A 22,086-nucleotide genomic window follows, 5' to 3' on the forward strand; every position below is an offset into this window, starting at 1 on the left:
AGGACATCATAGGGGCTGCCCACCTCAGAGGCAACAGAGAGGGAGGCACGAAGAATGAGAGGTAGAGAGCAGGAGCTGGAGAGTGGGGAGAACTCACATGAAATGAAAAAGAGCTTAGAGATTTTGATATGGAATAAGTAGGCACACTTTTTTTTCAACTGTGATTGAGTATAATATTTATGGTGTTTATGACTATCCATTTTATTTTTAGGTACATTTGATTTTAAATGGTATTTTTACAGGTCTGATTGACAATAGGTGTGTCTGATTTTTTACCTTGGTAACAATAATGAATTTATTCTGGGATTGCTAAAGTCACCCGTAAACTCCAGTTCCCTTTGCCTGTCAGTTGACCTCATGTGGACCTTCCACACATGGGCGGGTGAGGATGCTAAATGCTTTGCAAAGAGACATATTGTTACATAATAATTTTTATAAGGGTCGAGGTATCAGATCCATCTAAGATGGCGACTTTGGAACTGGAAACCACCCCTATTCCAATTCCCTCACCTACAGAAGCGAAAACAGAATCTAATCAGGAAGTTGCTAACCCGGAGCACTATGGTAAACATCTTTTACAGAATAGATGGGCACTCTGGTTTTTTAAAAATGATAAAAGCGAAAGTTGGCAAGCAAACCTTTGCTGATCTCTAAGTTTGATACTGTTGAAGACTTTTGGGCTCTGTACAGCCATATCCAATCGTCTAGTAATTTAAGGCCTGGCTGTGAGTATTCACTTTTTAAGGATGGTGTTGAGCCTATGTGGGAAGATGAGAAAACAAACGGGGAGGATGATGGCTAATTACATTGAACAAACAGCAGAGATGAAGTGACCTTGATCACTTTTGGCTAGAAACACTGCTGTTCCTTACTGGATAATCTCTTCCTTCCGCCCCTCCACAACTCCCCCCCCCCCCCAATCTCCTCCCTACCTGCAGAATTCCACCCCATCCCCCATCTCTCCTCCACTCCCTCCAACCTCCTTCAGCTTCACATGGGTGAAAAAGAAAAGATGGCGCCTCTGGGTGTCAGAGAAGGAAACATGGTAGGACCAATTTCCCCACCTCATACTAGGTCTGGCCACTCCTTTGGACCTTCCACTTCCAGACCACCACAACTTCTATTCCCCCTCTGAGAGGTTGGGGGAACAGAAGGGATCATCAGGCTTCAGGTCCCCTTTTCTCTCTCAGACCTGTTGCACATAAGTCAGAAACTAGGTTTGTTCTCCACAGGTCCCACAAAATACTCTCAAGAATTTAGCTATCTAACTCAAGCATATGACCTGGTATGATGTATATATTTTCCTCATCTCCACCCTATTAGCAGTGCATTTTATCTCTCAATCTGCACCTGATATCCAAAAATCCCCCCAGGGCCCTAAAACATCCCAGCGAGATCTCATTGACCTGGCCTTCAAGGTCTTCAATAACCAAGAATAGGCTTCTAAGCGGCAGGGGCTCTCAGAGCTCCAGTTACTGACTTCCAACATTAGACAAAACTCGGCTACTTCTTTTTTTTTTTTTTTTTTTTTTATTTGGCCGGGGCTGGGTTTGAACCCACCACCTCCGGCATATGGGACCGGCCCCCTACTCCTTGAGCCACAGGGGCCGCCCAAAACTCGGCTACTTCTTAAAACTCCTCAGGGCAGTCTGAAAAAAGAAAATCTCCCCCGGGACCATATTTTAACTGCAGTAGGCTGGGATAGTGGGCAAAGCAATGCATGAATCCAAATCCTCCCCCTAAGCCATGCGAGCCTGCAGAGGTCCTCACTGGAAGTCTGACCGCCCAGGTTCTTCTGAGGATGTCGTTCATACCCACTACCAGCACCTGGCTGAATTTCCTGACCTCTTGGGCCTAGCTGCTGAAGAGTGATGATCCCTGGAGAATCAGGACACCCCCTGGAAGATCACAAGAACTAAACTTCAGGTATTTTTTCTAGTGGAAGATAAGCCAGTCTCTTTAATGATAGACATAGGGGTCACCTTCTCCACACTACAGAGTCTAACTTTGTCACCCTTTGTGAGTGCTGTAGCGTCTTAGCTCACAGCAACCTCAAACTCTTGGGTTCAAGTGATCCTCTTACCTCAGCCTCCCATATAGCTGGGACTACAGGTGCCTGCCACAACTCTGGGCTATTCTTTAGAGACGGGTGACTCACTCTGGCTCAGGCTGGTCTTGAACATGTGAGCTCAGGCAATCTACCTGTCTCAGCCTCCCAAGTGCTGGGATTACAGGCATGAGCCACCGCACCCAGCCCTGCCATTTTATAAAGATGCTTTAAAACAAACAGATCTCAATGGTGAGTATTGATGGTAATTTACTGCACCTTCATGCTACTCCACCCTTGTGATGATCACTCTCTGGACACTTTATTTTTTTATTTTGAGACAGACCTTCAAGCTGTCGCCCTGGGTAGAGTGCTATGACATCACAGCTCACAGCAACCTCCAACTCCTGGCTTAAGCAATTCTCTTGCCTCAGCCTCCCAAGTAGCTGGGACCATAGGCACCCGCCACAACGCTCTGCTATTTTTTGGTTGTAATTGTCATTGTTTGGCAGGCTTGGGCTAGATTCGAACCCGCCAGCTCTAGTGTATGTGGCTGGCGCTGAGCCTTTTTTTTTTTTGAGACAGAGTCTTACTATGTCCCCCTCGGTAGAGTGCTGTAGAGTCACAGCTCACAGCAACTTCTGACTCTTGGGCTTAAGCAATTCTCTTGCTTTAGCCTCCCAAGTAGCTGGGACTACAGGCTCCTGCCACAACACCCGGCTTTTTTAAATTTTTTTCTTTTTTTTGTAGTTGTCATTATTGTTTAGCAGGCCTGGGCTGGGCTCAAACTTGCCAGCCCCAGTGTCTGTGGCTGGCACCATAACCACTGACCTGTGGGCGCCAAGCCTCTGGGTACTCTTTCTCACATTCATTCCTTATTAATTGTTCATGCAGTGTTCCCCTACTAGGTAGAGATAGCCTCTAAAGATTACAAGCAACCCTGATGATTCCCTCCAGCTTTTAAACACCTCCTTCTCAGCTGCCCTGAACTCTTCTCCCCTTTCCCCCTCAAGATGCTAGATGTGCCTTCCTCCATACCAAAATCTTCTCAATCCCGTACCCGTACCTGACACACATAACTCTTCCACTCTGCCAGAAAATAACACAGCTCTGTTCGGCCCCATAACTATGAACTTTCCATTCCTAGCCTTCCCCAATTTAACTTGCTTCAATCTCACCAGTACAGGAGACTGTAGGCTTTATAAAACCTGACCTCATCATCTCAACTTTTCCCTTATCTGCTTCCAAATGTACCCCTCTGGGAATATTTTTCTTCTGCGGCCACTCTATGTGCCTACATGCTAGCCATTCTGGTCTTTGCACCCAAGTTTTCCTCACCCCCCCCAAGTCTCTTTTGTGAGAAACCTCCTCTCTAACTCAGACCCTGATGCATCCCCCTATTTCCAGACAAAAGAGATGTCATCCTCCCTGTACTCCTCGCAGGAGGCATATGTCTGGAATTGAGACGGGCATTGCAGGCATAAGTACATCAACCCACTTTTACCACAAACTCTCCCTAGAACTTAATGAAGACCTGGGAAAAGTAGCAGACTCTAGTCCCTTACAATACCATATTAACTCTTGAGTCCTTCAATATCACTGAGCCTTAGATTTAATTACAGCAGAAATGGGAGGCACATGTATTTTGGAGAGAGGAATATTGTTTTTTTGTGAATCAGTCAGAAATGATCATGGGCAAAGTAAAACAACTCCAAGAACAAATCAGAGACAAACAGATCTTGAATCATCTAATCCCTGGTCTTTATTCGATTCCTGGCCTCCTTGGTTATTTCCTATTTTAGGGCCACTAATTATTATTTTTCCCATTCTTAGTTTCAGACCAGTAACCGCCTGCTTCATCTTCTGATTTATTGACCAGGTAGTCACCCAAAAAACAACTGCTCATATCCTCGCTCTACATGGATATCAGCCAGTTCAGACTGAAGACCCAAAAGTGTTCCTGTAAACACCACTCCTTCCCCCTCCAATTTTCCTTACAGGTAGCCCACACTGACCCTCAATCCACAGGAAGCAGTCAAAGAGACACCATGCCCATCACTCTGCCTCCTTATAATAGACTAAAAAGATCCGGATGGGAGAGCCAAACATAGGGATTCGCCCAAATAGAATGTTCTGCCCAGGAAGAAATGAATGCCCCAGTTCTTACCCCTCCAAACTTTTTTATTCCCACCCACCTTAACCCATATGCTGACTTCCTTTTTGCACTCAGCTCACTTGCACTCAAGTGGAATAAAGACCTTATTGCCCACACAGACCTGAACTCTGATTCCTTTCATTCACGTCTCAGAGTAATTTCTCATTTTTGGTCCAGGAATGTAGTAGTTATACTTTTAAGGTAAGACGTGTCTCCACACTTAGTGACTTTCAACTGCTTCTGCATATTCCAGAGAAACACCCCTACCCCCAGGCCACCCCCATGGGTCTCTTCCCAGAGTTAAACAGTGACCAACTGATAAAAGGACTTAGAAAACCCCAGGACAATGGACCAAAGGTTACTGGGTGAAAAGTGATGTGGCCCTCTTTACAGAGCTCCAAGCCTAGCACAGCCTGCAACAAACCCCTGAGGGTGTTGGGAGCCCACCTCCTGGGAGGCAAGGACCCCCAGTTTTGAGGAATAGCAGTTGAGTCAAGGACCAACTGCAACCTGACCCCAGCTGTTCCCTGTGATGGCTGGTTCCTGAACCAGATTAGAATGGAGCCATGCCCTTTTGGTCAGCACAGACTGCTGAGAATGCTATTTTGCTCTTAGGCTGTTTTTAATCAAGTTATACAATCATGACAAAATCACGCCTTCAAGCTACTGTATATAAAAGCTGTGCAATAAGGCTGAGGTTGCCTTTCCTATTGAGGAAAAGTCCTCTTGATCCCGCCATTTTCTGTCTCTTTTCCATCCACATCAGTCTATTCCCAGGTTTTCCTAATAACCTTGCTAGACTGGTTCCCAGTAGGAGGGCTCAACGAGGATTAGGTAGATTTTAGGATAGAATAATTTCAGAGGGAAACAAAGGGTGGTCTGAAGAGATAATTTACTGCATTTTTATTTCCATTCCAAGTATCTAATTTCCATACAAACAGACCATAGGAGTCAAATGGGTTATGATAAAGAGAGAATGAGCGATTTTAATTAGCTAGAAAATTGTTCATAATTACTTTAAACAATGTCCTTGTTCGTTAACTTCCCAAGTAGTAATTGACTGGGATCAAATATCCTGTGCATATTCAGCATTCACTCTGTATATTTACAAATGAAGCGTGTTAGTCAGGAGTCCCCACAAAAGAAGCGATGGGAGATATACAGTATATTCATGTACATCTGCCACAATCTGTCCTCCGCAAGCTGGAGACCCAGGAAAGCCCAGTGGTGTAGTTCAAAGGCCTAAGAACTGGAGAGCTGATGGTGGCAATTCCAGTTCAGGTCTGAAGGCTTGAGAACCAAGAGCACTCAAAGGCAGAAGACCTATGCACAGCTCAAGCAGCCAGGAAATGACTGCCTTTTTGTTTTTTCAGGCCCATCCAAATCAGGGAGGGAACCTGCTTTGCTCAGGCCACCAGTTCAAAAGCTAATTTTTTCCTAAAAACCTAGGAGACACCCTCGGAAGGAATGTTTAACAAGGCATCTGGGTGTCCCAAGGCCCAGTCAAGTTGATGCATAAAATTAACTATCACATGATGGAAATAACATTTACGTTCCTTACAGAAGTTACTGCAAAAGGAGTTTTGCAGCCCTTCCCCCCATTTAAATACATGGTCCACTGTACTTACACATTCTCAATACACATACATGGAAGACAGCTCTCATAATGAGGCTGTGCTAGACCAGATAAGTAGTAAAATTTACATGTATGTCCATTGCTTTTTAAATCTTCAACTTTATTCCTTATTTCAGTTAAGTTTATGACATCTCTTCTAAACAGACCCTGAGGGTTCTCTCTCTCCCCCACCCCTCCCTTTGCCTGGCTAAAGCTGAAAGGGCCCTGGTAAAGGAGATTGTTGTAACGTCCCAGGTCCCTGTCCTAAGCGGGGAGGGTCCTTCTCAAACACTCTTCCATACAGGGCCATGACTAAAACAGGCAAAGGGGCTCCACTTCGGCTCTTCAGACGTCCATCTCGTGAAACCTGGTCAAAGAAAGCAACAGATTAACTCCAATGCAGGACTCAGTTTCAAGCTTTCTCTGGGGACATTCCTTCTAAAGCTGCACAGAATAGTAAAAGTCACACAACATTTATCAGAATACCCCCCCCCCAGTACATGTTTTAGATCCAATGGCAGAGGGACTTTGGGTGAAAGTGCAGCAAATAAATCTGTTGTATAAGACAATGTATTAAAAAGTTCCTTAATCTCGGGCGGCGCATGTGGCTCAGTGGGTAGGCACTGGCCCCATATATCGAGGGTGGCGGGTTCAAACGTGGCCCTGGCCAAACTGCAACCAAAAAGAAAAAAAAAAGTTCCTTAATCTCATAAAACACTACACAAAGTATTGATTATAGCTGACATTATTATAACTTCTGAAAAGAACACTGAAAAAATTAGTCGTAGATGCATTCTGTAATGTCCTTAACTTGAACCTTTTAAACCATGCAGATGAAGAAAGCATTAGTTGCCATTATCAGTGATTAATATTTTTACTTTAATTTCTCTGTGAATTCACTGCTGCCTTGGATCTCAACATCATCCATGCAGAAAAATGAACATCGAAGTCTCCATCACAGCCTAAAAGCAATAAAGCACAACTAGTATTTCGCATCATAGTTTCCACATGTCTTTAAAGTGTCTCGTTAGAGTGCCTGTAGCTCAAGTAGCTAAGGCACCAGCCACATACACCAGAGCTGGCGGGTTCAAATCCAACCTGGGCCTGCCAAACACCAATGACAACTACAACCAAAAAATAGAGGGGCATTATGGTTGGGCGCCTGTAGTCCCAGCTACTTGGGAGGCTGGGGCAAGAGAATCTCTTAAGCCCAGGAGTTGGAGGTTGCTGTGAGCTGTGATGTCACAGCACTCTACCCAGGGTGACAGCTTGAGGCTCTGTCTCAAAAAAAAAAAAGTATCTCATTAGAATTCAAAACACAGTACTGTGATACTCCCTTTATTTCAAAGATTTCATTATGCCGGTTTACCCACATCTGCTTGAAGAAACGTATCATTCTGAAAAATTCCTACCTCATAATGTGTTTCAGGGGCAAGCTGACTCCCACTGAGAATGAGCTGGGGGAAAACATAAATTGTTCCAAATGTGCCACTTAGGGAAAATTCTTCAAACTTGGTAAAAGCTGACCCCACAGGTTCTCCACAAGTTCTGAGGTCAGTGGTTTGACACTTCAGTAATGTGCATATCTATGTAGAAAAAAAAAGAGGGAGTCAGAAAACTTGTAAGTACTTTCTCAGCTAAACAACACGATTTCAAAGAATAGAGGAATATTTAAATTGCCTCATAAACAGTACTTTTCAAACTGTATGTCAAATCTTGCTAGGCAATCCTAAAATCAATTTTGTGGGTCAGAATTAATCTTAAAAAAAAATGAAGCCAAATAGAATAGAATAGAATTTTTAAAATCAGAGAACATTGCATATAATTACAGCTATTTCTAATTTTAATTTGAACTATTTCCTGCTTAACCTGGACTCCAGGTGAAGACAGTTTTAAACATTAAAGTTACCTGACAGAAAAGAAAATGCGCAGAAGTTGTAGCTTTTTCGGCTTGGCACCTGTGGCTCAAGCGGCTAAGGCACCAGCCACATACTCCTGAGTTGGTGGGTTCTAATCCAGCCTGGGCCCGCCAAACAACAATGATGGCTGCAACCAAAAAAATAGCCGGGCATTGTGGCGGGCGCCTGTAGTCCCAGCTACTTGGGAGGCTGAGGCAAGAGAATTGCTTGAGCCCAGGAGTTGGAGGTTGCTGTGAGCTGTGATGTCACAGCACCCTACCCAGGGTGCAAAAGCTTGAGGCTCTGTCTCAAAAAAAAAAAAAAAAGAAGAAGAAGTTGTAGCTTTTTCAACTTGAACCTGGAGGCCTGCTGAGACCTAACCAATTTGCTTTATATTTTTGCCTTGCAGCCATGAGAACTAATCCTGTTCTTGCTAAGACTGAACAAATAAAGTGTTCTGGGCAGAAAATTCAGTGACAAAGGTAACATGATACCAACTATCAGAATCCAGCACCATTTTCAAAAAAAGGCAATGATGACCTAGAAGAAAAACTAATAATAAGACCATTCTAACATATTTAAGCATTTCTACCTGCAAGTAATACTGGCCTTCCACCGTGTGCAGTCCATCAAATGCTCCTAGTGCATAGACCTCGTCTGTTCTCTTCTCAGACATCTTGTAAGACAAGTGACAACACAACTCTTTTTGGCAAACTGTGTAATTTCCTGTGTTTTTTGTAAGCTCAGTGAAGGTGAACTCATCAAAATAAATCATTCCTGAAAAATCCAACTGCTCGGAGGAGAAGGGCTTGATACTTCTGGCATAAGCCTGCCAGTCAACAGCTGCTGGGTAGGTGGGCTCATGGCGAGGCCGAGACTTCAATTCTGAAAGCATCAGCTGGCCACTCTCTGTTTCCATGTCATAGTGATACACCTTGACTGCTTCAGGGGCGTAGATTCCACTCCCTACAGGCAACAAATATTGGTTTCTGATTTTTTATGGTGAGAAAATGATAGAACATTTCCATGCAAAATCAAATAGAAAGTTATTAAAGCATAAACATTTTCAAGATAGTTGTGGAGATGGTTGTGACATTGGTATAAGTTCTGATTTGATGCTGCATCCTCCATAAGGTATTACTTGCACTGAAATTGTCATTTAATATGCATAACTTGTTCTGGGTTTTTTGAGGTTTTTTTATTTTTCCTTCCTTTCCTCCGTCCCTCCCTTCCTCCCTTCCTTCCTTCCCTTTCTCTTTTCTTGAGACAGAATCTCATTTTGTCGCCCTCAGTAGAGTGCCATAGTGTCATAGCCTACAGCAACCTCATACTCTTGGGCTCAAGTGATTCTCTTGCCTCAGCCTCCCAAGTAGCTGGGACTACAGGCGCCTACCACAACACCCGGCTATTTTTTTCAGAGACGGGGTCTCTGAGCTCTTGCTCAGGCTGGTCTCAAATCCATGAGCTCAGCAAATCCACCTGCCTTGGCCTCCCAGAGTGTTAGGATTACAGGCATGAGCCACCGCACCTCATTTTTGTTGTTGTTGTTGTTTTTCTATTTTGTGAGACAGAGTCTAACTCTGTTGCCCTGGGGTTGAGTGTCATAGCTCACGGCAACCTCAAACTCTTGGGCTCAAGTGATCACCTGTCTCAGCCTCACGCGTAGACTACACATGCCTGCCAAAATGCCCAGCTAGTTTTTCTATTTCTAGGGTGCAGACAGAATGGGGACTGAAGACCCCATTCTTGGCAAGGGAAAACATCTCCAGAAAAAGGAAAAAATAAAATAGTAAGCTGATTGAGGCAGAACAAAAAAAGCTACCTAGTTTAACTTTAAACCAGCTGCTGCTAAATTTCTTATCTGAGCAAGTTTTCTGCTTTTCCTAGAACTCTGGCCTATTGGAGATACAGCTTACAAACATCCCCGCTGGGTCTGTAAACACGCTGGAGAAAATAATGGCCACAGAAGATGCTGTGGCAAGGCCTGGAAAGATACATTAACTAGGCTGTTTTCCTACCAGTAAACAGACAAAGCAAATACCCATTGTGGAGATTTGTATTTGGCTGGGGCAGAGATCAAGAAAACAGCTTGAGCCCTGAAATACGGGCAGGAGGGCTTATATCCCTTACTGCAGAGGAAGACTCTCTGTGGTGGTGATGAGAGGCATACTCCTTTCTCCCACCAATTCTTGAGGAGATTGACGCCAGTGGCATTTTATTCCACAGTGAACTAGCCGAGTTTAACACCTCCCTAGGAATCTGTGTGTGTGACCCCTGACAGAAGGCTTCCCCCACACAAGGCTCAGATTCCACATAACACTGCTCAGACCCTTAAAGTTAATGATTATAGAAACAATAGACGCTGATATGCTCACTCAGAAACTGCTGGCATCTTTGTTCCCTTCCTCAGGTTACCCTTTGGGCTAATGAGCAAATAGCCTTCAATAAAAGCTGAGTAGAACTGACACTTGGGGCCACTGCCAGAACCCCACAAGTGGGCGGTGGTCCCTTGAGTTCTCACCTTTGAAAATTCTATTCTGTGTGTCTTGTCTCTTTTTGCCACTTCTTTGCGTTTTTTTTTTTTTGGCCGGGGCTGGGTTTGAACCTCCGGCATATGGGGCTGGTGCCCTACTCCTTGAGCCACAGGCGCTGCCCTGCCTCTTCTAACTTTATATTTCTTTAGTAGGTCGCCACCACATCCACAGGTCCTAATGGACCCTGCCCCTGGGCAGGACCCTGGCAGTAGAAACGGGTCTTGCTTTGCTCAGGCTGGTCTTGAACTCTGAGCTCAGGCAAACTACCTGTCTCAGCCTCCCGGAGTGCTAGGATTACAGGGGTGAGCCACCACACCTGGCCCTTTTTTCTTTTTCCTATACCTCAATCTACTGAGTAGTTGGGACTACAGGTGTGTGCCACCATGCCAAGCTTATTTTTTATTTTTTCTAGAGACAGGGTCTTGCTATGTTGCCCAGGCTGGTCTCAAACTCCGGGTCTCCATAATTCCTCCCAAAGTGCTGGGATCACAGGTATGAGCCACTGCACCCACCTCCCCCTCTTAAGCTAACTTAAGAATAAGCTAGAAGATTCCTAACATTTATCTCTCCCCTGACTAATTTGTTCATGTTTGGGATTTCCTATCTGGATCAACAAATAACATAGCAGTCAGGAAGAGAGCTTGCATTACTTTGAACATAAATCCCATAATGGATAAACTCTAAAAACCTGATTAACTCTAAAGTGATCTTATTGCCTTGACAAGATTTATTTTAATGTTACTAACAGACATTGGCTGGGAAGTTCCTCAGATCTGGCTTTGATTTTTTACATCACTAGATTCTCTTACTCCAATTCCTCTCATGTAAAATTGACATAATAATGTTTGCCTCCTTTACTCAAGAGAAAAATGTTCCTTAGTAGAAACCCAAGCTATCGTTCATTTAGTGACGTTAGAGTTGTTAAGAGAATCATTAATGAAAAGTGGGCTTGCAAATCAATGAAGACTAGCCAGGACTGTCACTGCGACTTGGAGCGTGACCTGTGTGAGTTACCTGTCATGTGCATGCTGGTGTTGTGGGTATTGGCAGCAAGCAGATTCACTCCCATAGCTCTGGCCCATGCGGAATGGAAGGGAACCGCCGAGAGAAGGGGAAGTGTGTTGTACCATGCTGTGGGGTAGAGGACACTGTCCACTTCAAAATTCTTCACCACCACCACAGCCGGGTCATGAGAAAAAATGTCAAAGCAAGTAAAAATGCCAAACTTCCCAAAGGGAGTGTCAAATGTCACAAATTCTGAATCCTTGGGGAAATCAAATTGAATTTCAGGTTCAAAAAGATTGTACTGTTAATAAAAAGCAAAGAAGGAGAAAATTAGTAAGAAAATTGCTAAATTGATGTGATCAATACCCATTAAAACTTTCCCCCTATGTTTGTTGGTGTGCATGTTTAAGACTATTACCAATTTGTTTAAATCATGCTTACTATCTCATTGGCTATGAGTTTTCTTACTGTGACATTAATCAAAAATTTTCACTTTCTAGCCAGGCGTTGTGGCAGGTGCCTATAGTCCCAGCCACTTGGGTGGCTGAGACAAGAGAATCGCCTAAGCCCAAGAACTGGAGGTTGCTGTGAGGTGTGACGCCACGGTGGCACTCTACCGAGGGCAACAAAGTAAGACTCTGTTTCTAAAAAAAAAAAAAAAATTTGGCCAGGCACGGTGGCTCATGCCTGTAATCCCAGGACTTGGGAGGTTGAGGCAGATGGCTTGCCTGAGCTCACAGGTTTGAGACCAGCCTGAGCAAGAGCAAAACACCGTCTCTAAAAAAAAAAAAAAAAAAAAAATAGCCAGGCGTTGTGGTGGCTGCCTATAGTCCCAGCTACGTAGGAAAAAAAAAATTTCTTTTTCCACAAGCAATGAATGAAATCATATGTACAACTGATATTTACAATGTGAATATTTATATATTAAAAGTCAAACATAGAGGCTGGGCACCGTGGCTCATGCCTGTAATCCTAACACTCTGGGAGCCCCAGGAGGAAGGATTGCTTGAGCTCACGGGTTCGAGACCAACCTGAGCAAGAGGGAGACCCTGTCTCTAGCATAGTAGGCGGGCGTTGTGGCAGGTGCCTGTAGTCCCAGCTACTCAGGAGGCTGAGGCAAGAGGATTGATCAGACCCACGAGTTTGAGGTTGCTGTGACGTATGACACCACAACACTCTACCAAGGGTGACATTGTGAGACTCTGTCTCAAAAAAAAAAAAAAAAATAGACAACTAGTCAGGCATTGTTGCAGGTGCATGTAGTCCAAGCTACTTGTGACGCTGAGACAAAGGGGACCACTTGAGCCCAAGGGTTTGAGGTTGCTGTGAGCTAAGCATGCCAGGACACTCTACCCAGGGCACACGGTGAGACTATTTAAAAAAAAATGAAAGATTGAAATCTTGAATCTTAAGATTTTCAGATTGTTTTCTGTTGTATGCTTTAAATTTCAATAGCACTGCCCAGGTAAACTCTCAAACATGTTAATAAAATAAACTTTGTCTTGTCTCCCTGTGATATTGCTAGGTTGATATTAATAGAAGTAGAGTCAATTTACAGTTAATTTAGACAATGCAGTAGCTGTGTCTTATTAGTTCTTCAGCCATTAGTAATTTCATTTACTTTCATATATGTGTATATTCAGTATTGTGTGTGTGTGAGAGAGAGAGAGAGACAGGGTCTCTCTCAGTTGCCCAGACTAGAGTGCCATGGTGTCATCATAGCTCACAGCAACCTCAAAGCCCTAGGCTCAAGGGATCCTCCCACCTCAGTCTCCCGAGTAGCTGGGACTTCAGGTGTGTGCCACAGCTCCCACTACTTTTTTTATTTTTTGTATAGACAGGATCTGACTGTGTTGTACAGCTGGTCTCAAACTCTTGACCTCTCATGGTTTTCCCTCCTTTGCCTCCTAGAGTGCAGGGATTACAGGCATGAGCCACTGTGCCAAGCCAGCAATTATTTTTCAGCTGATTATTGCTCCAGAGCTCCACTTGACCCGACACTGAGGTGGACAGCATGTGTTTTTGCTCAGGTTTTCATATGGCCTGATGTGTGCAGGTGTGTGCTCTGACAAGTGTGACCACCAGTGCCAGGGTCCCTTGAGGACCTCTTTCTTGCTCCTCTGTTCTCCTCCCATGTGGAAGGAGGAGTGACTGGTTCCTTTATCTGCAGTGACCAGTTCAGGAAAGAAATGTGGCCTAATTGGAATCAAGGAGTGATAAGGCCATTGCAGGGTTTCTAGGAGAGAAAAATTCACTATTCCCGTGGATGTTGTTCATAAGGATGTGAATTTTTGTTGCTTTAGCCACTGGCATCTAAAAGAAGAGTTACCCTGGGAAAAAGCTGTACCAAAGGGCTAAGAGAGGTTCTGAGCCTCTGAGCAATAGCTGTGCCTGAAATGAGACCCATTCAATCTGAAGGGAGACCCACCCTTTATGTTTTTTTCAGGTAAAGGAAATTCCCCTCTTTGTTAAAGCCAATTTCATTTGAGATTTTGTTTCTATTGAAATAAAAAAAGGCTTAATGGAATACATGGTAGCTTAGTATAAAATGTTAATAAACTGGGCAAAAAAACCCTCTTGATACTAAATTGTGAATGAAACAAAGCATTTCTTTTTCTTTCTCAGAGAATATTAAAATCTTTGTGAGACTATCACATCCATTTTTAATATTCTGCCATACTCTGTTTTATGGTTAATTCAAACTCAGAACTCTCATATGAAACTGAAGTAAATTAAATACATTTTTTTAACTAGAATGTAATAATTAAGAGATGCATCTATAGGAGTTTTCTCCCCAACATTCAGCAAACAAACATACATACAAGCCACAAATCAACTTTAGTTAAAGCAAAAGTGATTCTTACCTTATGGTAGCGTGCCACCAACCTGCCCTGAGCATCAAACACCACATCAGTGTTATATTGGTAATGGCCATCAGGAGGACACTGAGGGTCACTGGTGTTGCAAGGCTTCTTGTCCCCCAAATTTGCCACAACATAGATAGAGTGGTCTTTGGCTAGGCAGCTGAGTCTTTCTTGCACTGGTGTATAGCCAAATCTAATTCAACAGACATTTCCTCAAAGTTACTATATTTTATTGATTTCTGAAATACCTAAGTGATATTTTATTTGCTTGTTACCTATATGACAGTTCTAGGTCAAGAATCCACAGACAAGATTTTAAAACTCACAGGCAGTATGTTATTCATCATCATGAAAGCTGATTTTAATGTACCAGACTCCAGATCACAGAGCAAGACTGACACAGAAAAGACAGGAAAGGAGGAGGAAAAGAAGCAACACTTTCAGTGTGGCCAGAGGCAAAGGAAGGGCTTGAAATCTAGCAGACTCTTCTAATGGCGCGGACCTTGTCTACAAGCCAAGCCATAGTATTACACGTATGTTATTATGACATGTGGCTGGAAACACAAATACTAGGTAGCAGTAAGTAGAAGGTTCCCTGTAGAGCATCTTCTGCAAAGCACAAATACAGTATTCTTTGGGGAAATGTTTTTGTTTTGTTCTGTTTTGAAAAAAAAGCACTTCACAGGCGGTGCCTGTGGCTCAGTCGGTAAGGCGCCGGCCCCATATGCCGAGGGTGGTGGGTTCAAACCCAGCCCCGGCCAAACTGCAACAAAAAAATAGCCGGGCGTTGTGGTGGGCGCCTGTAGTCCCAGCTGCTCGGGAGGCTGAGGCAAGAGAATCGCGTAAGCCCAAGAGTTAGAGGTTGCTGTGAGCTGTCTGAGGCCACGGCACTCTACTGAGGGCCATAAAGTGAGACTCTGTCTCTACAAAAAAAAAAAAAAAAAAAAAAAAAAAAAAGCACTTCACTGTGCTGGCTCCGTTTCCTCATCTGTCAAATAAATGTAACAGCTTCCTTTTGCCTTAGAAAGTCCTCATGAGAAATCTTAAGTACTGACATGAAATTCCTTTGCAAAGTAATGCCAAATTCATATACATTGGGGATATTTATCCTAGAAATAAAAGGGAATGTGATAAGGGAACACTGGCGTCAAGTATTTGAAAGGCTGGGCCAGGTGCAGCGGCTCATACCTGTAATCCCAGCCCTCTGGGAGGCCAAGGAGGGTGAATTGACTGAGCTCAGGAGTTCGAGACCAAGCTGAGCAAGAATGAGACCCCCATCTCTACTAAAAAATAGCAGTGTGTTATGGTGGGTGCCTGTAGTCCCAGCTACTCAGGAGGCTGAGGTAAGAGGATCACTCAGAGGAGTTTGAGGTTGCTGTGAGCTATGACACCACAGCACTCTACCAAGGATGACAAATAAAGCTGTACCTCAAAACAAACAAAAATGTTTGAAAGGCTTAATTTGGAAAAGGCTTGTATAAGTGAATATACTCCAGAGTGCAGAACAAAGATGAAGTTATAAAGGGGCAGATTTCTGCAGAAAACAAGATTTTAAAAAGTTTTAGTGGGTGGCACCTATGGCTCAGTCGGTAAGGCGCCGGCCGAATATACTGAGGGTGGCGGGTTCAAACCCGACCCCAGCTGAACTGCAACCAAAAAATAGCTGGGCGTTGTGGCAGGCACCTGTAGTCCCAGCTACTCGGGAGGCTGAGGCAAGAGAATCGCTGAAGCCCAGGAGTTGGAGGTTGCTGTGAGCTGTGTGATGCCACGGCACTCTACCAAGGGCTATAAAGTGAGACTCTATCTCTACAAAAAAAAAAAAAAAAAAGTTTTAGCAATGAGCTCACTCTGTCAAATAAGGGGATTTGCTAGTCACTGAATATTTTAGAGCCCCTTCAGTTAGAATAGCTTAATGAAAATGACTATTTTAATTTCACCCAACCTAATTACCAATTTTCAGACCTTAAGCCTCATTTCTTTCTCATATTTAAAATGCAAATAGTAACATCTACTCGATAAATTAAATGAGATGATGTGCATAGTATGCCAGGTATTGTTCCTGGGACCAAGTAAATGCTCAATACATTAAAAATGGCTATTGTAAAAATGGATTTTGTAATTATAAGAAGGCAGCCAGGGAGGCAGCCTGGGGAGGCACGGCTTTGTTGCTTTCTGAAGGCATTCAGGGTCTCTCCATGATTTCTCAGCTGCTCTGCAATTGATGTCAGACTAATCTTTAAATTAAAAGAGCAGGTTGGGTGGGGCAGCTCACACTTGCTATCTCGGCACTTTGAAAAACCAAGGCAGGAGGATTGCTTTAGCCCTCTAGTGTGAGAATAGCTTGAGCAACATAGACTTCATCTCTACAAATAATAAAAACATTAGCCAAGGGCGGCGCCTATAGCTCAGTGGGTAGGGCACCGGTCACATACACCGAGGGTAGTGGGTTCGAACCCAGCCCAGGCCTGCTAAACAACAATGACAACTGCAACAACAACAAAAAAAATAGCTGGGCATTGTGGCGGGCGCCTGTATTCCTAGCTCATTGGGAGGCTGAGGCAAGAGAATCACTTAAGCCCAAGAGTTTGAGGTTGTTGTGAGCTTTGATGCCACGGCACTCTACCCAGGGTGACAGAGTGAGACTGTCTCCAAAAAAGAAAAAAAAACATTAGCCAGGCATACTGGTGCTTATCAGCTACCTGGGAGAGTGAAGTGGGAAGATTGCTGCAGCTCAGGAGGTTACAATAAGCTATGGTCACACCAGTGCCCTCCAGCCTGGGTGACAGAACAAGACCCTGTCTCTAAAAAGTAAATAATAAATAAATAGGACAGATTAATTATCTATTAGTTTAGACCTTTTCTTTTTTTTCTTTCAAGAAAAACAGATGGAGTTGGAGGTTGCTGTGAGCTGTGTGACGCCATGGCACTCTACCGAGGGCAATAAAGTGAAACTCTGTCTCTACAAAAAAAATATATATATATATATATATATATAAAAAAAAAAGAAAAACAGATGGCTGGGCGCCCATAGCCCAGTGGTTAGGGCGCCGACCACATGCCCCTGGGGCTGGTGGGTTCGATCCTGGCCCGGGCCTACTAAACAAAAAAAAATCTGGTTGTTGTGGAGGGCGCCAGTAGTCCCAACTACTAGGGAGGCTGAGGCAAGAGAATTGTTTGAACCCAAGAGTTTGAGGTTGGTGAGACTCTGCCTCAATAAAAAAAAGAAAGAAAGAAAGAAAAACAGAGATATACTATCAATATTCCTATTTCCTCAGACCTTTAATAAGCCTACCATGTACTTTGCTTAATTTTTCTTTTCCTGGCTAAATAATTCACTTTTCTTAGTGTTTCTTATTAGCTCCTCATAAAAAAAAAAAGCCCAAGGAAGTGTTTGGCTTGTCAGCATTCTAAATAGCACTACTTAAATACCTGTGGATGACTACACAGCCCTCAAGTATCCCTTTCAGGGATAAATACTACTAGGGAAGAAACTGCGCCTTTCTTTTCCAGTACCACGATAATATTAATGATTGGATTTCTCCTTTTTATATCACAGAGCTCAAAGCTTAGCATTGAATATGGATGTACAAGACGTCATAATGTTGAAGTTTCATCAGTCACCTTAATGTGAAGGAATTCGCCTACAGCTAATTGTCAGATTTATGTGTATCTTTCCCCTAGGAAAGTCAGTTTTATCAGGACAGTCCAACAGAGTGTGTTTTAGTGCAGGCCTCATCATGAATTAGGGCAAATAATGATTCTTTCCTGTTTGGGGAAAGGCCTCATAATGAAATAACTGTTGAGTCATAGTTACTTGGTTTCTGTAAACACAGACCTTGCAACATTTATAGTATACTTGTCTAAAGGGGAAAATCCCTGGGTGAAACTTGACTCACATACCAGAACTCCAATGCTGTAGCATTAGACTTGACTTTCTGGTTGATTTCATGTAGTCAAAGAAGTTCCTTTTTTTTTTTTGAGACAGTTTCTCTATGTTACCCTTGGTAGAGTGCCATGGCGTCTCGGTTCAGAGCAACCTCAAACTCCTACGCTTAAATGATTCTCTTTCCTCAGGGTTGGGAGTAGCTGGGAAACAGGTGTCTGAAACAATACCTGGCTAGAGGGCTGGGTGCCGTGGTTCACGCCTGTAATCCCAGCACTGTCGGAAGCTGAAGTGGGTGGATTGCCTGAGCTCACAGATTGGAGACCAGCCTGAGACAGAGTAAGACCCTGTTTCTAAAAATAGCTGGGTGTTGTGGTGGGCGCCTGTAGTCCCAGCTACTTGGGAGGCTGAGGCAAAGAATCACTTAAGCCCAAGAGTTGGAGGTTGCTGTGAGCTGTGACTCCACTGCACTCTATCTAGGGTGACAAAGTGAGACTCTGTCTCAAAAAAAAAAGAAAGAAAATACACAGCTAGGTTTTCTAGTTTTAGCAGATACCAAGTATCCATGCTCTTCCTCAGGCTGGTCTTCAACTCCTGAGCTCAGGTGATCCACCAGCCTGGGCTTCCCAGAGTGCTAGGCTTATAGGCATGAACCACCATGCCTGGCCAAGAAGTTCTTTTTATGCAATAGATGTAATTTTAAACATGTGCATGCATAACAAATTTAATTATTTTTCACCATTTAAAGGAGCTACATATGAACATGTTTTGTTTTTTTTTTTTGGTAGAGATGATGTCTTGCTATGTTGCACAAGCTGGTCTCAAACTCCTGGGCTTAAGCAATCCTCATGACTCAGCCTCCCAATGTGCTGGGTTTACAGGTGTCAGTTCCCATGCTTAGCCACACATTAAGTATTTTAAAAATTCAATAACTTGCTGGGCATGGTGTGGCTCACAACTGTAATCCTAGTATTCTGTGAGGCTGAGAAGGGTGGACTGCCTGAGCTCATGAGGTTAAGACCAGCCTGAGCAAGAGCGAGACCCGGTCTCTAAAAAAAAAAAAAAATAGCTGGGCCTTGTGGCCAGTGCCTATAGTCCCAGCTACTTGGGAGGCTGAGGCAAGAGTATGTTCGAGCACAAGAGTTGGAGGTTGCTGTGAGCTAGGACGCCACAGCACTCTACCCAGGGCAACAGAGTGAGACTACGTCAAAAAAAAAAAAAAAAGCGTAAAATGCTCCTACAATAATGTGTTTTATCCATTTTTCTATTTATTATACATCTTTTCTTTAAGAAAATTATGCCTAAACTACATAGGCATATGTATTGATAATTCCTAAAATCTTTCTAAGGACAAGAAAGACAAGTAAGTTCACACTCAATTTTGTTTCTATTATAAAAGAGTAAGAGTGACGGCTAGCCCTGGAGAGCCCACTACAATGCGAAAATTCTGTGTGCATTATTTCATTTGATATTCATTTACTCTAAGCAAAGTAGAACAGAAAATTTATTATCTCTGTTTTACAAATAAAGATATAGAAATGTCAAACACTTAGGTCATATGCCCACATCACCCAGCTAAGAGGCTGTAAAATGTGGTCTCACAAACAGTGCTTCCTTTTTCAAATTCTATGCAACTTCCATTCACCATATTGATTACACTTAATGATAATGATAGCAAAGCTCTTTGGAAACAGACTCATTCAACTTTTTACTATTCCTATGAAAGAGACAGGTGTTCATAGGTGAACCAACTTATCTGTATTGGGTAACACAGGTTCTAGATATTACACCTTTCTCACTTCATTGAAACCCAATTAAATGCATTTATTATAAAAACTTTAAATACACACACACACTATTCTTTAAAGACAATTGTGACAAATAACCACCCAAGCATCATTTTGTCAAGTCATTCACAAAATAGGAGATATGTCAGGTGATATACATTAAGAAGCATTAGAGGCATCTAACTCCTATGCTATAGATTGAGCATTTGTCAACAAAATTACTAGTCATGCTTAAAAATCAAAGGTAATGCCAAGACCTACCTCTGGGGATCTCTGCATGGAATCCAGTTCACTTCAGGGTCTGGTATATCCTCCAGATAGGGGTAAATGTTCTCTCTGGTAAAGACCCAACCATAGATTCCATCTTCTGGCGTCACAATGATATGTGCACCCTGCTCCAACCAAGTGGGACAAAAGGCTTTCTCATGAATTTTAAACACTCGCACACTGACCAGGCTGCAAATCTCTTTTATGATATCCCACCCAGTATTAAAAGAAAAACAGAAAATACCTGCTTGGCTGCTAGCTTCACTGCTTTCTCCAAAACATCTATATTCTTGTTCATCAGGAGCAAAGCTGCTTCTTTTGAAACAGGGGTGTTGGTTCTGTTTGGTAATATGACAGCATGCTCATACACTGCAGCAATGAAAGTATCCAGTGCACCGACACTCAGGACAAAGAGGGTAGAAAGTGCCACACACTTGGGAAAGTATGATCTAATCATTATTAAAATGTAATGAGTTCAGAAAACAAATGCAGATCCTTATATTTTGTTTTATGGGAAAAAAACTTTACGTCACCTCCAGCAACCAGATGTATTTACATTGTCAGGAATACATTACACAACTCAGCACTGAGAAAGGATATTGTGCAAGAAAACTGACAGCCAGAAGTAAATAATTGGATTGACTCAAGTGTGCAGTACTGTTGTTGACATTGTTCAGAGGTCAACCCACTTAAAAGTAGAGTTGATGAGCCAAACAGGTGAGTTCACTCCATTCCAAAACAGTTGGCAGGTAAACTCTCTTCTTTTAATAAAATGAAATAAAATAAAATTTTCCTTGGTAAATTAATTTTTCCATCCATAGAGCAATGTTGACAGTTCTAGAAGGCACCCACCATAGCACCAATTTGTTGAGCACTCTACTTATATGATGGTATGCTCATTTCTCCCTTAAAAAGACTCTTGCTAGCCATCTAAGCTCCAGCTCCGCTTAGAGGTCCCCCAGTTCCACTTCTATCCCAGGCAACATTTCTGAACTCTTATTGCAAATTTGTTCCTATGCTGTTAAAAGTCACTGCTTCTTGGTTTTTTTTTTTTTTTTTTTTTTTTTTTTGTAGAGACAGAGTCTCACTTTACCAAGCCTTCAGTAGAGTGCCATGACGTCACAGGACTCACAGCAACCTCTAGCTCTTGGGCTTCAGTGATTTTCCTGCCTCAGCCTCCGGAGCAGCTGGGACTACAGGCGCCCGCCACAACGCCCGGCTATTTTTTGGTTGCAGTTCGGCCGGGGCTGGGTTTGAACCCACCACCCTCGGTATATGGGGCTGGCGCCCTACTCACTGAGCCACAGGCGCCACCCCTTTTTTTTTTTATTATTAAATCATAACTGTATACATTTATGGGGCACAATGTAATGATTGGGTATACAATGTGGAATGCTTAAATCAAACTGATTAACATAACCATCACCTCACTTCTTTTTTTTTTTGAGACAAAGTCTCACTCAGGGAGTCATAGCTCACAGCAACCTCAAACTCTTGGGCTGAAGTGATTCTCTTGCCTCAGTCTTCTGAGTAGCTGGGACTACAGGTGTCTGCCATAACACACGGCTATTTTTTAGAGGCAGGGTCTCGCTGTTGTTCAGGCTGGTCTCGAGCTCCTGAGTTCAAGCAATCCACCCGCCTCAGCCTCCCAGAGTGCTGGGACTACAGACAGACATGAGCCACCATGCCCAGCCTATTTACTTGTTTTTTTTGTGGTAAGACATTTATAATTTACTCTTAGTTATTTTGAAGTGTATCCTTGCATTGTGCACATTAGGCGAGATCCCACCAAATGCCCTCCCTCTCCCCCTCCTCTCTCCCTCTTTCCCCTCTCTCGTTATATATACTATATTTGTGTTTTACCATCTATATGAATGTGTGTTTATATATTCATAATATTATTGAGTACATTGGATACTTTCTTCTTTTCTTTTTGAGACAGAGTCTTACCTTGTCACCCTTGGTATAGTGCCTTGGGGTCATAGTTCACAGCAACCTCAAACTCCTGGGCTCAAGAGATTCTTTTGTCTG

General features: G+C 43.1%; 2 protein-coding genes and 1 long non-coding RNA gene across 8 annotated transcripts in view; 1 reads left to right on the forward strand and 2 right to left on the reverse strand.

The window, feature by feature from the left end:
- The window catches only part of LOC128586609 (uncharacterized), a 14,205-nt gene extending 10,140 nt beyond the window's left edge, over positions 1-4,065 (forward strand). The window contains exons 2-3 of one of the 2 annotated variants that reach the window (XR_008380267.1): positions 1,745-1,926; positions 3,927-4,065. This is a non-coding gene — a long non-coding RNA (uncharacterized LOC128586609). The remainder of the gene's footprint in view (positions 1-1,744; positions 1,927-3,926) is intronic. The other variant, XR_008380266.1, reaches the window with a different exon arrangement.
- VNN1 (vanin 1) overlaps positions 1-4,554 on the reverse strand; it is a 38,667-nt gene extending 34,113 nt beyond the window's left edge. For 2 of the 5 annotated variants that reach the window (XM_053592583.1, XM_053592582.1), the window contains exon 1: positions 4,324-4,550. In XM_053592583.1, coding sequence (XP_053448558.1) covers positions 4,324-4,344 — 21 coding nt within the window. In that variant the 5' untranslated portion in view covers positions 4,345-4,550. Of the gene's footprint in view, positions 1-4,323 lie in introns of all 5 variants that reach the window. The other 3 variants (XM_053592579.1, XM_053592581.1, XM_053592589.1) reach the window with 3 other exon arrangements.
- Positions 4,555-5,058: 504 nt separating this feature from the next.
- Positions 5,059-20,596, reverse strand: LOC128586606 (vascular non-inflammatory molecule 3-like). Its single transcript, XM_053592595.1, has 7 exons — positions 20,300-20,596; positions 20,050-20,180; positions 14,119-14,311; positions 11,264-11,555; positions 8,308-8,681; positions 7,230-7,403; positions 5,059-6,184 (listed from the first exon to the last, which is right to left on the reverse strand). Exons 1-7 carry the CDS (start codon positions 20,510-20,512, stop codon positions 6,026-6,028), a joined length of 1,536 nt encoding a protein of 511 aa, XP_053448570.1. The 5' UTR covers positions 20,513-20,596; the 3' UTR covers positions 5,059-6,025.
- Between the last annotated feature and the right edge of the window lie 1,490 nt (positions 20,597-22,086).

This window comes from Nycticebus coucang, chromosome 5 (assembly GCF_027406575.1).
Source record: "Nycticebus coucang isolate mNycCou1 chromosome 5, mNycCou1.pri, whole genome shotgun sequence".
Taxonomy (NCBI): domain Eukaryota; kingdom Metazoa; phylum Chordata; class Mammalia; order Primates; family Lorisidae; genus Nycticebus; species Nycticebus coucang.